Source organism: Taudactylus pleione, unplaced genomic scaffold (assembly GCF_031769625.1).
Source record: "Taudactylus pleione unplaced genomic scaffold, aTauple2 ptg000662l, whole genome shotgun sequence".
NCBI classification, from domain to species: Eukaryota; Metazoa; Chordata; class Amphibia; order Anura; family Myobatrachidae; genus Taudactylus; species Taudactylus pleione.
Window position 1 is genome coordinate 1,319,147 of NW_028285064.1, and position 15,218 is coordinate 1,334,364.

Below are 15,218 nucleotides of genomic sequence, written 5' to 3' on the forward strand. Positions count from 1 at the left end.
AGGAACACTGTTTTTGCCGTAAGCCATTTTAGATCCACAGAACACAAAGGTTCAAATGGAGGATCCTGTAGCGCCTTCACGACCACAGCCAGATCCCATGGAGCTACCGGATGGACATAGGGAGGCTGGATGCGAAGGACACCCTGCATAAAGGTACGGATATCCGGCCGCGTAGCAATCCTTCGTTGAAACAAAACAGACAGGGCAGAAACATGTACTCTCAGTTAGCGTAGACCTAAATCCAAGCCTGCCTGAAGGAAATCCAACACTCTCGATATTCTAAACTCGTGAGGATCGTACGCTTTAGGGCGACACCACTCAAAATAGGTATGCCACACCCTGTGGTAAATTCTAGCTGAAGCCGGCTTACGAGCATGTAACATGGTATTGACCACCGCTCTAGAGAAACCCTTGGACCTCCAAGAGGGAAGTCTCAAGAGCCACGCCGTGAAAGATAGCCGACTCAGGTCCGGGTATAGACAAGGACCCTGAGACAATAGGTCCGGCCTCTGAGGTAACAGCCAAAGAATGTCGATGGATAGACACTGGAGATCCGAGTACCAACTCCCTCTGGGCCACGCAGGGGCCACCAGCAGGATCTTGCCTCCTTCCTGCCTGAACTTTCGAATTACTCGAGGCAGCAGGGAGAATGGAGGGAACAGGTACGCGAATTGGAAGTTCCATCGTGCTGACAGAGCGTCCACCAGGAGAGCTCCTGCGTCTCTTGTTCGGGATCCGTACGCCCACAGCTTGCGGTTGTGTCTGGAGGCCATGAGGTCTATTTCGGGAAGACCCCACTTGTCCACCAGGAGTTGGAACACCTCCTGGTGAAGAGACCATTCCCCCGGGTGTACATCGTGGCGGCTGAGGAAGTCTGCCACCCAGTTGAGCACACCCGGAATGAAAACTGCCGAAATGGCCGGAAGATTGCCTTCTGCCCAAGTCAGAATGCGGGACACCTCCCTTAGAGCCGATTGGCTTAGAGTTCCTCCCAGACGATTTAGGTAAGCCACCGTGGTGACGTTGTCTGACTGAACCTGCACAGGTTTCCCCAGCAGGAACGGTCTTGCATGCTGCAGCGCCCTGAACACTGCTCGAATTTCCAATATATTGATTGGCAGGTCCGCTTCCTCCGACGTCCACCAGCCCTGGAAGACGTGTGGGCCTGTCACAGCGCCCCAGCCCGAAGGCAAGCATCCGTTGTTAGAAGGACCCAATCCGAAATCCAAAACGGACGTCCCCTGCTGACATGAGACTTTTGTAACCACCACGTCAAAGACAGGCGCACTTCCAGAGTGAGCCTGATCATCTGCGTCTTTATTCGACAGGGATTTCTGTCCCATCTGGACAGGATCAACATTTGTAGAGGCCTGGAATGGAACTGGGCATACTCCAACATGTCGAACGTTGACACCATGGATCCCAGTAACTTCATCGCCGAGAGAAGAGACACTCGGCGACTGCTTAGAACATTGCGTATCTTGGACTGCAACAGGGCTATCTTTTCCTCCGTCAAGAAGATCCTCTGTTGCTCAGAGTCCAACAATGCCCCGAGATGGACCATTCTTTGAGAAGGAATTAGAGAGGACTTCTTCCAATTCACTATCCAGCCGTGAGCCTGCAATACAGATAGTGTCAGTTGTAGATGGCTGCAAAGGACTTGGACGACCTTCTGTTGTTGGCAGGGTCGCCACAAGTAAGGTAACAGGCGAACTCCCTGCAACCGCAGGTGTGCCGCCATGACCGCCATTACTTTTGTGAACACCCAAGGAGCCGGGGAAAGGCCAAACGGTACAGCCTGAAACTGGTAATGGAGGTCCGACACTGTAAATCTGAGGTAACGCTGATGAACCCTGGCAATGGGGATATGCAGGTAAGCATCCTGAATATCCAGGGACACCATAAAATCCCCAGGCTGCATATCTAAAACAATAGAACGCAGAGTCTCCATTCGGAACCGAGGGACCCTTAAAAACTTGTCCAGGGACTTGTGGTTGAGTATAGGTCGGTATGATCCATTTGGTTTTTGAACCAGAAAAAGTTTGGAGTAATATCCGGTCCCTCTCAGGGAAAACGGAACAGGTTCTATTACTACCATTTGAAGCATAGAACGCACCGACTCTTGGATCGCTAGAGCCTTCGATGGATCTGAAGGATGTGCTGTTACGAAGAACTGATGAGGCCTTTTGCGGAAGGAGAGGGCATATCCCTGAGATGCCACCTCCCTTACCCAAGTGTCTGTGGTGGTTTTGAACCAACACTGGGCGTATTGCAGAAGTCTGCCTCCCACGCTGGGATCCCCAAAGGGGAGGCCCAACCCGTCAGGCTGAGGGTTTGTCGTCCGGCTTGGCAGCTGGACGTCTGGTACTCCAAACTTTGCTTCTTGGTCTTAGCGGTCTTTTTGGGACCTGAAGGTCTCGGAAAAGATTGAACCCTAGGTTTTCCCGGAGGGCGATAGGGCCGAAAGGACGGATTTTTAGACCCAGACGGAGTCGGGGCTGAGGGTAGACATGCAGATTTGGCAGCCGCCAACGTGTCCACTATTTTGTCCAAGGCTGGTCCAAACAGGACCTGTCCATTGTAGGGTAAGCATTCCAAGCCTTTCTTGGATTCAGCGTCCGCCCTCCACGAACGTAACCACAAGGAGCGTCGAATGGCCACAGCCGCCGCAGAAATCCTAGAAGCAGGCTCAAATCCAAAGCTGCTTCGTTAATGTACGTAGCGGAATCCCGAAGGTTACCCACTAACATAACCTGGTCGCTGGTACCCTCAGAAGCAAATGATGCTTCCAAAGCGTCCGCCCACCTCTCCATAGCCTGGGCCACCCAGCATACAGCCATAGCTGGTCTAGATGCTCCTCCAGCAAGGGAATAGATAGACTTTAGGCACACCTCCACTTTACGGTCTGTAGTATCCGTCAGAGAAGACATAGACGGCAGAGGCAAAGTTGCGCTCTTTACTAAGCGCGTCACGTGAGAATCCACCTGAGGAGACTCCCATTTAGTGAAGTAATCTTCCACAAAGGGATATGTACGTGCCAGACGCTTGTGAGGTTGAAATCTTTTTTCCTGGAGATTTCCAGGCCTCCTCCTCCTCCATGTGATCAACTAGCTGACCAGATAGAGGGAATACTGCTGCAGCTCCTTTAACCTCTTTAAAATAAGCATGAGTAGGCGCTGCAGGTAAGTTGTCGTCAGTAATTACCATGGCCGCACGGACTGCCCGAATGAGGCCTGGAATGTAAATACTAGACTTAGCCTCTGCCCCTACTTGAGGAGTGTCAGTGTCCGACAAATCTACAATTTCACCCTCATCAGACGAGCCGTCATCCTCATCATCCTGAGCGGATGGATATGACAATAACGGTCTTTTAGCAGGTATAGATTGATCCTGCTGAGAGCCCCGCACCCCAGAATCAGACGAACCTGGGTCAGCCTGATTAAGGACCTGTTGCGGGGGCACTGCATTACTATCGGTCCCGGAACTCCCAGAATAGGAGGCGGGACTACCGCCTGCTGTGCAAACCCCAATTGTGGAAACGTAGGAGGGGCTGCAAGCCTATTTACAAGAACAGTCAGGGCTTGTGCAAAACAAGCCCAAGGTGGCTCCTGAGAGGTGCTGGGTACAGCAGAGGTACCAGGGATGGCCAAAAATGTAGCACATAACCCATCCTGAATAACCGCCCCCTCCCCCACACCTGCTTTACATCTGCAGCAGGAAAATAGGAGAGGTGCTCCTCTAACAGAGTCCTCACTGGACATAGTGGAATGTGACACTCCTCTCACAGAAATAAATCTAAAACTGTGAGGTAAATTCCTACCCTGACAGTACTGGCACTGAGAGGGCTGGTCAGGAGGAAGAAATAGGGATAGCTAAAATGGCTGACAGGAGAAAAATCAGGCACACAAAGTCACATACAATGCAGAAAACTCTGCACTAAATGCACTATCACATACACAGACTTACAGCCTGGCAGTGATAGCGCTATATACGCTGACCTTTACTGGAGGAGAGGTATGTAAGGGGCACCCCAGGCTCCGCACCCTGTCACCACAGCGTTTTGCATAAAATGGCCGCCGGAGGATGAAGGGAGGCGGGCCTGAGGAGGGTCACTGCCTCAGCCCGCCAAAACCTTTATGTAAGGCGCCGACGCCAGTGATAGGGAGGAGCCTCCTGTGCGCTACAGGGAAGGCGTCCTCCCCTGGCAGGCCATTAATCCCCAGGGATGCTGGAGCGTGTTCCGCAACGCTCCAGCCCCGTATCCCTGGTGGTCTAGTGAAGAGCGCAGGCATCCGCCTGGCTCCACTATACTGCCATCCCCAGGGAGCCCCCAGCCCTGGGGACGCCGGACTGTGATTCAGCGGGAGCCTACCGCAGACGCCTGCTGCTTACCTTAAGTGGCCCCCCGTACATCCGGCCACAGTCCAAGGCCCCCGGGGGTTCCGCTAGCGGGGGTGTCGGAGCGGTAGCATGGACGTCCGCTGGACAGTCCTATGCTACCACTCTTGAAGATCTTCAGGGGCTGGGAGCCAAGCCCTATACCCCAAGGTATCCCTGTGGATCCCTAAGGTAGAAACATAGGTATAACAATAATCTTCCCTAACGAGGTGGCAGCACAGACACCTGGTGCTATACAAGTCCCCGCTACACCCACCCACAATGCCCATGAATATAGCAAGCGCAAGTCTCTGAACACTACATTATATATAAAACCGTTTGTCCTGAAAGGGTTTATTGTCCTTTTGATGTAAAAGTTCCATTGTATAGGAAATATAAAAAATGTTTATCTAATATAACAGATGTTACTGTAAAGTCTATAGGCACAAAATACATAGCAGCACAGAGTTTATGGTGACCACACCCTGATCAATGATTGTACAGTTGTCATTCAGTTATATAGCAGCAGGGGGCAGTACACCCCTTATTGGGGGACTGATATGAGAGAGCGCTGATGCCCCAAAATAATGATTACAGAGTGAATTTTGAGTCACAGATAATCCTCCAGTACCAGAATCAAATCATTCTACATATTCTTCAGCATTCACCATTTCCAGCAAGATTTAAAAGGGAACACCCAATTGTAAATACTAAATCTCTCTTCCTGTGTTTTCTGGAGCAGAAAGGTTCATAATGTAAATATATATATTTTTTAAATAAAGTAATTTGTGGTTGGAGCTGGAGGTAGCTGCACTAGAGTAGGCTCAGTGGGGGCATGGGTCAGAGGTCACTGAAATTAAGCTCTGGGGGGCTGTCTGAAAGTCCATCCAAGTCGTCGCTGAAGTTGTGGTCGCTCAGGCCGCTTCTGCTCTTCCGGTCTCTGCTCGAGCTGGACTTCGCTCTAGATCCTGCAGGCCACAAACAGTGAGAGTCTATGTCAAACCCTGAGCAACACTGTGCACTTGGCTCCAGCTATTAAAGCCAATTGCATACACTGAAGCTACTGCCTAGATAACAGAAAACGTTAAACCCAGATTGATACAATATAATGATCCTATATTGTCATTAACATGGGGAACGGGGTTGATACCTTCGGAGACATCGGGGACTCCGAGACTGTACGAAGTGTCCGCAGAGCTGATGTCACCTAAGCTGATCTGTGAGCGCGCATCATCTGCGGAGGAAGAGGACGGTGATTTGCTGATCTGTCTTCTCGCAGATCTCCTCGGTTCTGTAGATCACACACAGAGAATGGTTCTATCAATATGCAATGTATGGTGATGTAATGACCGAGCAATGCAAATCATTGTAGTTTTCATGAAAGATATTTACTAAGGGATTATAAGGAGTAACACTGCACTACTGTAACTAATATATGGAATAATGCACTTTGTTACCATATAGAGCAGGGGTGGGGAACCTTTTTTCTGCCGAGGGCCATTTTGTTATATATAACATTATTCGCGGGCCCAGTGCAGGCCACGCCCCCTCCGTGTGCTGTGTCACAGGGCGGGGCCACAATCGCCGGTGATTACAGCAATGCCTGGAGTATCCTGAGGATGTTCCAGGGAGCTGTAAGGGCAGCGGTGTGACCGTGTGCTGCATAGATTCTGGCTGCAGGGAACCATTCTAGGCACCCCGCTAGCCAGACGAGGCTAGCATAAAAAAGCTCCGAGGGCCAGACCAAATGATTCCCCGGGCCTGAGGTTCCCCATCCCTGGTATAGAGCATAAAACAACAGGTTGACTGCTAATTTCTTTATGACCTACAGCATTCACTATATAAATCTCCATATGTACAGCCCTGGCTGACACAAGCCATCTACATTATAGTTAGAGCTCAGATGTTATTGCGGGAATTATTAACAGATTGGTTGAAGATTGTGCTCCCTGCTGTAATATAAGGATATCAGACGTCACCAGGAGGCGGTGACCATATAAAGCCATGAGACCTGTACATAAGGTGACTTCTATCCTTGTATATGGCACATCACTTCCTCTAATACACAAGTTCCAATTTTAAATACAGACCAGTTGATTTTTATCTCAGTTGTGATCTATGTACAGTATCAGACATATTTATCATACAACCCAATTTTCTGGGATCTCACTAACCAGATCTGTCTTTCTTACCTTTGTGGGCAGAAACTTTCCCCTCCACAATCCTCACGTCTTCCTTTAGGTCACTAATGGCCGATCTGCAGAGGAGTCAGAGAATTGTACAATGAGACTTCCCTATGAATTGCTTTGCAAAGTGATACGTTACTGACTTAAACATAAATAGTCACAAGTCACACAGACAGCTGCATAGCTGTGTCCCAGGTGGGCAGTACAGTCCAGAGTCCCTATTTTGTGCTCCATTCCATGGGCCCACATTGCCCTCGATCACACCCGTAGGGGCACCCCGCTACTAACACATCCCTCAATGTTATACCACGGATGGTCATGCATTTGTCACCAAACATCTGACGTAGGACCCAATCACTGGATTTATTAGCCCCTTTCTACACAAGCATTCCCCTTCACTTTGCTAGTTTATAGATGTGGGACCCCACGCTTTATACCTTTGCAAGACACCAATTCTATGTGATTTGCCTTCAAATCACAAAGAGCTATTAATCTTATACCTATATTTAACTTATAGCAACTTTATTTTATCTCTTACTTGCACGATTACTAAACTGCATTTCTGATTTGCCCAGCATTGCCTCTATCCCTCCCACTCCTTTATTCTCTGTCGTATTGTTGGTTTACACTCATTATAAGTGTACATGTCATTTTGTATTTTGTGATTCCTGTTAGTAAATACATAGAAATATCTCAGAGTACTGAATTACTGTGAGGAACGTACTTTCCCCTGATACTTTCTGACTGACAGGCACAATTTGTTATATATTAATATATGACTCTCCAGAGGGATTGGGTAACCTTTTCAGACATATTTGTTGCCCAAACACGATCTTAATAAGAGAGCGCGAGGCAACCCAAATCTTAATACAAAGATTACCAATGAATTCCTCTGAAGTTCAACCTAATTAAGGAGAAAGTTTACAAATAGAAGTTACAATGCAATTACAATTTATTAAATGAATTTACCACGGGAAACCGGAAAACAATTCCGTGGAGTTACTGTTAAAGGAATAGGGGTTGATCTTATCATTAACGGTAATGGGATAAAGTGGCACTTATCATTAGTGGTAACGGGAGAGGGTGGGGCTTATCATTAGTGGTAACGGGATAGGCTGGATCTTATTTCCAATAATAAGATTGGCTGGGGTTTATTCTTAACAGTAATGGAAGAGGATAGGGCTCATCACTCATGTTAATGAGAGAGGGTGGGGCTTATTAACAGTAATGGGAGGGGCTTAATGTTAACAGTAATGTGATAGGGTGGGGCTTATAGGTAAAGGTAATATCAGATATGGTGAAGCCATTGGTAGAGAGAATAGGATACAGTGGAGTTATCGGTAAAGAAATACTGTAGATATATCAGTATAGTAATCTGATTCAGGGTGTTCTGCACAAATCTTGCCAATAGCAGAACATGTTGGTTATGTTATACCCACAGACAGCAGTACCTGATCTGCATAACATCTCGCAGCACTCCCTGTGTGTTTGATGAGACCCTGTCCAGCTCCTGTGCGTGCATCTGATGGTTGCTCAGTAACCGCTCCAGCGCCTACATAAACGGACAGGCAGATGTATATTGTATACGTCACATCACAGACAGCCATGCACAGTAACCATACTCACCCCTAATCTACATAACTGATCAAAAGCCACAGAAGCAGCATATTATTTACATACAGCAATATAATTATGTGGTTATAGAAGGGACCACCCTCACTCAACGTCAGGGAAGCAGCCGCTATTCCCGCTAGCAGATTCAATACTCCGCCTGGTAAGTGACACAACGTGGGGAAACCTCAGAGGTGACGGACTACAGGAATAGCAAACCCCTTTCCACATGCAAACTAAGCAATCTAGATTCTGATGGTTTAAATAGAGCAACTTTACTTTTTGTTAAACATCCGTTCCTCTATTTGATCTGTTACGACCTGTAATGTCATTTTTTTATTCTTTGTGTTACTTATGTTATTTAATTTCAATCATGATTTTTTTTGTCTATATTCCATGCGAAGTTTTAACTTGCAATATATTTAATGTAGTTTTATCTTCTTTTATTCTCCTGACTCTTGTCCAATATTATAATCGTGGTCGTTTTTCTTTAATAGTAATATTTGGGTGAATTTGTTGACCGTGTAGCCTTGCTCCGGATCACACTGCAATGCTTACGGCTGATCTCAGCTCCTCATTGCTGCCCCATTACAGAATGGCTCTTCCTAGCACTATAGTTAGGGGAGTCGCTGGCCTAGGTATGTTTGTATTATCATTAGTAGCATTTATTAATACAGCGCTTTACCGGTGGCAACAAATTTAGGAATATAAGGAGACTGGCAATTAACAGAGAGACAAAGAGATAGGAGGGCGCTGCTCGGAAGCTTACAATCTATAGGACACACAGTAAATACCATAGATTATTGGGCCAGACAGATGGTTATGCATGACACAACAATGCTGGTGTGGGGGTCAGTAGGATATTTGAGGACAGATAGAGAATAATGGTAAGTGTGCTTTGTATGGGGATAGTTTTGCTGGATTTATCACTGAAACGCTTCTTGTTTTTACTTTACATTCTCTATGTACAGTGATGTCACTCTACAATGGAAGGTGGTGAAAGTACTAGAGTAATGATGACTATATAAAGGCATTAACCTTTATGATGTCATATAAATGTCTCCCGCTAACACTGCACGTCACGCACCATTGTATTTTTGTCTTGAGCCCGTTTCAGCTCCTGTCCCTCTGAGAGTTGCCGCAGCAAATCGTCCTCTTGCCGGCCTGCCGGAAGACAAATATCTGTAACCGTGGTCGGTGCATGGTACAACATTCCGGTGCATGGTACAACATTAGTGTGAGCTGTCAGGAGCTACTAGAAGCAATTAGAGATCAGACACATGGCCGCCTGCAAGCCACTTGTACCCGCTCCCGCCTGAATGTGTACTCACGTAATCTTTGGTGCAGGTAATCGGTATCTCTCCGCAGGCTCTCGTACTCTTTCCAAATCAGCCTTTTGCTACAATACACAAAAAATGTTACAGTAACACAGACGGGAAGGAACAAAACCTAAAGTACAGCACACCAGCTACAAATGGCGGTGATGTGAAGAGGGTAGTCAATATGGTAATTGCAGGGGGTACAAAAAAAGGAGGAGGACAAACATGGTTCCGGAAAGAAATTATGGACAGAAATGAAGCCTCTCTAGACTCAGGAACTAAGCGATTAAAATAAATTCAGATAACACCAAGTTTACAATACAAGTTGAGTCTCCCATATACAAAACGCTTGGGACCAGATGTATTTTGGATATCGATATTGGATTTTCTGGTATTTTGGAAGTCTAAACACAGAATGCATTTTAGTTTCATATACTGTACACCTTATACACAAAGCCTGAAGGTAATTTGATACAATATCTTTAATAATGTTGTGCCTTAAACAAAGTTTGTGTACACTGAACCATCAGAAAGCCAATGTGTCACTATCTCAGTCATACTCCAAAAATTCTCTATTTTGGAATATTTGGATATGGGAGACAACCTGTATATACTCTTCTACTAAGGGGTAGCTGGAGAGGAAGAATATTCAGGCTATTCCTAGAGGTCAGTAAACAAAGATTTAAGGGTAGATTTACTAAAGCTTCTAAAAATTAAATGTTGTAGTGTTGCCCATAGCAACCAGATTGTAGCTATCATTTGTCTATTGCATTCAAGAAAATGACAGACAGAATCTGATTGGTTCCTATGGCCAACATATTTACTTGTCTGTTTTAGAAGCTTTAGTAAATCTACTTCTCACACCTAAGAGATTGGCCGCAGTGACCGTGTGCTGAGCTAACACTGCCGAGATCAGAAGCAAAACAGAGCAGTAACCGGAAAGCAGGCTCTCCTCCTCGTTCCCATCTCAGCCTGTAATTAGCGCTCTCTGTGGACTGCCTTATTGCATGTCTCTGACCAGCAGGACCCTACAACTCTCCTTAGCTTGTTTATGATCGCTACTGATATAAAGAATAAACAATACAAATATAACTTGATATTAAACACCAGGTTGTCCAAAATATTTCTGAAAACAAAAAAACTCTTTGTTCCACATCCTAATCTTCCCCAGCAAATGTATCGCACAAGAAAGTGCCAAACATACATTGGGTGAGCCCCAGTCTATTAGATCACCCCGTATTGGGCAGATATTAGTAAACAGTAGGGAGTGCGTTTGGGGGAGGAGCCAGGCTGATGCACTTACTTCTCATTCACCTCCTGTAAGATACTGGCGGTAGAGCGCAATGATGGACTTGAAGCTCTCGACGGAGAGTCCCTAACTCTGTCCTGCAGGTGGCGCAGTTCAATGGACAATTCTTGTCTAAGACCTTCCACCTTTCTCTCCAGCAGAGACTCAGACACATCCCCGCGCACGGCTCCCATCCGGCGCACCTCATCTGTAGATATTAGTAAGTTTGTTATTGTAACTGTTCATTCATTAGCGATTATGCAAAGACAGACAGAGCCTTATGGCCTAATTCTGAGACAGATGCATCAGCGGCTGCTTTTCCATGTGGCTGTGGCAGCCTGCTTACAACCTTATGCCACCTATGTCTTCATGTGGAAGGCCGCGCCACCCACTGCTTTTCCATCTGAAGCCATCATCATTGGTATCAGCACTTACACCCACCCCATGCTGGGTGCACAGGATCAGTCAGACACAGGCGTCCCATCTGCGTCCGCATGCTCCAAACAAATGGCCCATAATACTCCCATGAAACGCCATTATCACACAAAGAGAGATCAGTCCCATGAAACGCCATTATCACACAAAGAGAGATCAGTCCCATGAAACGCCATTATCACACAAAGAGATCAGCCAATCGACCAACCGATCTGTCCGCCCTTTCGATCTCCGTCCATGTGCTGCTTTCATGCGCAGTTTGCAGATATCCGCGAGATCTTTCCACATTTGGACTTGCGTCCAAATCAGAATCAGACCCAAAACGTTTAGTTTCATGGGGAACAATATTCCCGTACAAGCACAAAGGAGAGAGCTAAAAATCATATATAGCTACAAGCTGTATTATGTTACATTGCTGATAGAGCAGTTATATCAATCAGACTGTGAGTGATGTGTAGAGCAGGGGTATTCAACATACTGCCCTCCAGCAGCTGTGGAACTATTCATCCCAGCATGTCCTGCCACAGTTTTGGCATGCCCTAATAGCAAAACTTTGTCAGGGAATTATGGGATGTGTAGTTGCACAGCAGCTGGAGGGACACACATGTTGAATACCACTGGTGTAGAGTATATGGCATTATTGCATCAGATAGCTGAAAGCACAGTAGAGCACAGTGCAGTGCTGGTGACGTACCTTCCAGACTTTGTATTCTCTGGAGCTGAAGATCCCGATCGCGCTCCAGACGCCCAATGGCCTGGTGCAAGGAGGTAATCATCTGGGGGGAAAAGGAGTCAGTTTAACTCATTACAACCACAGATGAATAATCTTGTGTCTGCAGAGAAAAAGCCACAAAGGCAGCTGTGTAGCCTCACAGGAGGTCTCAGGTGTCAGTGGCTGACATGATGCAATGCTTGTTACTTGTTACTGTTCCGCAACTGCTTGGGGGCCACGATAACAACTGCAGTGTGCGTAATCCCCTGGGGGTCAAAACAGCTGTGACAGCAGACTGGCACAAATCTATTAAAGGATCTCTCCACAAAGGCACAGAAATTAACTATGTACTGCCTATGGGTAAATCATAGTAAAACAAAAGTACTGTTCTCCTATTGCCAACCGTTCTTAAGTCAGTGCTCATCTGCATAGAAACCGCCAATTTTTACTGCACCTCTTTGCACTCTGCTTCCGAAATAGCGAGAATACCGACCCCGGGCGTGCAGACAGACACCAGCATTTACCACACTATTTCATACCGGAATACTAACTACAGCCTATAAAGTGCTCCCGTATCCTGCTCACGGTGGCGGCACCTGGTTTGTGGGTTGAACCAATTAAACAGATTTCACCATAGTACTGTGCTGCTAATAGACAGATTAATATGAGGGTGGCAGATTGCATGCACCTTGGCTTGGGAAAGCAGCTGACTGCTCAGATTCAACATATCTTCGGAAGAGACCACCTGGGATGCGCCATAGGTGGACGGAGTGTATGGCGGAGCAGGTTTAGGGGGCCCTTCATCATACAGAGTTTTCCTTACTTGTGCTAAATCATAGCGACAATCTCCTGGGAATTAGGAGCAAAAAAAATAATGATTGGAAAATCCTAAAAAAAATAAATAGGATGATTTTCAAACTACCAAAACAACCCTTGTGATAAGCAACTCCACATTAAACTAAAAATATTACATAATATATATATTATTTACCTTTATCTAACAGGGGTAGCCAACCTCGGTCCTCGAGAGCTACTCAAGGCGCACATCCACTAGCAGATATTAATGGACGACTGAACGATAACGACATCGTTATCGTTCAGTCGTACATTAATCGTGCACAATAATGTCGGAAACGACCAGCAATGCGCGCTCCCACTGGTCATTTCCGACATCAATCATGTTCAGGGATAACGGAGGGTGCCTGCACTGAACAACTAATCGTTCAGTGTAAGCACCGCAGGGGATGGGGAACGACGGTACAATTACGATGTCGTAATCGGACTGTCTTTCCCTAGTCGGCAAGTGGATGTGCGCCTTAACAGTTCACGTTTTCCAGACCACCTAGCTGGTGCACAGGTGTATTCATTACTCACTAACACATTTGAAAAGATCCACAGGTGGAGCTAATAATTTCACTGGTGATTCTGTAAGGAGATCTGGAAAACATGCACTGTTGGTAGCTCTCGAGGACCCGGGTTGGATACCCCTGCCTTTATCTAACAGGCTTAGAACTTAAACATAATTTGTCTTAAATAAGTTCTTAGCAGAAAGGCAATTGGGGTGATATTCATAAAAAGAAAAATATTCAATTGATGAGACTAATAAAAGGGAATTATTTGAAATAAATAACCATTAGGAACTAAGCTGCAACTTTAGCCTTTACCAGGGGTAGACAACCTGTGGCACGCCAGCTGCTGTGGAACTACATATTCCAGCATGCCCTGACATAGTTTTGCTGTTAAGGCATGCTAAAACTGTGGCCTCGGGTGCCACAGGTTGCCTATCCCTGCCCTATACTACCAACTTGTTAGCGTTCCAGATAAGAACCTAGATACTATTTCAGAAATTTTCTTTATTTAAAAAACAGTTTTCTATACTACATGAGTGTGTCCTTGTGCCCCTGTTCATTTTTCCTAGAGATCCATGTTTGGGATAATGCGGGGGAAAGGTTGTTATCCACAGATTTCCATACAGTTTCTTGATTATGATAATAAATTATGCATTTTGAATGAATCTATCTCTGGAGCTTAATCCCTACACTACCATCGCTCCCTTACAGTGTTTCTATCGCTATACATGTAAGAAGACTTTAAAGCATAATTAGTAAATAAGATTTACCTTTGGTGATCTCCCCTCGGCTGTACAGTCTCTCCTACAAGGCATTAAACAAGCCAAGGATCAGAAAAGCCAGAGATAATATGCAATTAAGAGAAGGAAAACCTTACGGTTAAAAAACAACACAAAAAAAACACACACAACAATCAGGAAGCCTAGTGCGCAAACAGAAACTGCTTCCCCAGCAGAACACAGCTTATAACAAATGTATTTGTTTTTGTTACATCTATATGGTCTATGTATTATACTTGTGACTGCCATGACACATGCATGAAGCCACTGTAGCATACAGTATACAATGACACAATCCAGGGCCCTCATTATCTCCCACCTTGATTCTTGTCATGTTGCTGTCTGTAGCGGTCAGAATAGAGTCCAGCTGACTGTTCCAGCTCATGGCGCTGAGCGTCCTTCACCGACAAGATACGGAAACAAGTTGTAGATATACTAGAGGGCGAAAATATCATATGTCTTTGTGATATGACCATGAGAGCAACATGTCCACATGCCACTATGGTTCTTCTTCATACGGAGATTCTGTGTCTCCTGTATACAAGTCTGGGGATCCGCACTGGCTCCAGGTCCAGGCATAGCAATTAATAACATGTATAATAATAATAATAATAATAATACCGCACTCACCACTCCCTTATTGGACAGAACTTTACAAGGAGTCCTCTGATCAATATTATCCCTGAACCTGGGTGCTAAACTCAGAATATGTGCAGGTGTGTTATATTATAATAACAATAACAACAACATTACAGTAACACTACCAGCATCACAGAATCAGCTTATCCTATGTGATCTATATATACATATGGCAGCCATGGGGACACACACATGTATACAGTACAGATCTCTCTCACCCCTCTGTTACCCATTAACACCTTATGCCCTCTGATGCCCTCTCTCTCACCCCCACTCTCCCTATCACAGACTCTCACCCCCACACACCTCCTCCTCCTCTTCGTCTTACCCACGGATTATTCAAACCGTCTCCCGGGTATCAGCGTCCAGCTTTGCTCAATAACGTAACGGGCAGAGCGCGGGGGATGCTGGGAGATGTAGTCCTAACACCAGGACACCGAACCGGTAACAGCGAGCAGGGAAACTACAACTCCCAGCGCTCCCACAGCTGCGTTACTCTATGCCACACCCCTTTGGCCGCCCG

At 46.1% G+C, this 15,218-nt stretch overlaps 1 protein-coding gene across 3 annotated transcripts; it reads right to left on the minus strand.

The window, feature by feature from the left end:
• Window positions 1-4,687: 4,687 nt before the first annotated feature.
• Window positions 4,688-15,217, minus strand: CCDC159 (coiled-coil domain containing 159). Of its 3 annotated transcripts, none has more exons than XM_088455583.1 (12): window positions 15,022-15,217; window positions 14,376-14,458; window positions 14,048-14,081; window positions 12,617-12,777; window positions 11,911-11,992; window positions 10,797-10,989; window positions 9,506-9,573; window positions 9,262-9,338; window positions 8,015-8,115; window positions 6,570-6,634; window positions 5,528-5,668; window positions 4,688-5,345 (listed from the first exon to the last, which is right to left on the minus strand). In XM_088455583.1, the coding sequence occupies exons 2-12, from the start codon at window positions 14,439-14,441 to the stop codon at window positions 5,218-5,220; spliced, it is 1,116 nt and encodes a 371-aa protein (XP_088311709.1). In that variant the 5' UTR covers window positions 14,442-14,458; window positions 15,022-15,217; the 3' UTR covers window positions 4,688-5,217. The 3 variants fall into 3 exon arrangements, with proteins under 3 accessions (XP_088311709.1, XP_088311710.1, XP_088311711.1); XM_088455584.1 differs by lacking the exon at window positions 15,022-15,217 and adding an exon at window positions 14,683-14,933 and having other exon boundaries at window positions 14,376-14,456; XM_088455585.1 differs by lacking the exon at window positions 15,022-15,217 and having other exon boundaries at window positions 12,752-12,777; window positions 14,376-14,519.
• Window position 15,218: the final 1 nt, after the last annotated feature.

Excerpts from the sequence above, each read along its gene's own strand:
- CCDC159 (XM_088455583.1), bottom strand. The coding sequence starts at position 14,441 with ATGAGCTGGAACAGTCAGCTGGACTCTATTCTGACCGCTACAGACAGC. Across the intron at positions 14,082-14,375 it reads GCAACATGACAAGAATCAAG|GAGAGACTGTACAGCCGAGG; the intron begins GTGGGAGATAAT and ends AATGCCTTGTAG. Across the intron at positions 10,990-11,910 it reads GAGAATACAAAGTCTGGAAG|ATGAGGTGCGCCGGATGGGA; the intron begins GTACGTCACCAG and ends TAATATCTACAG.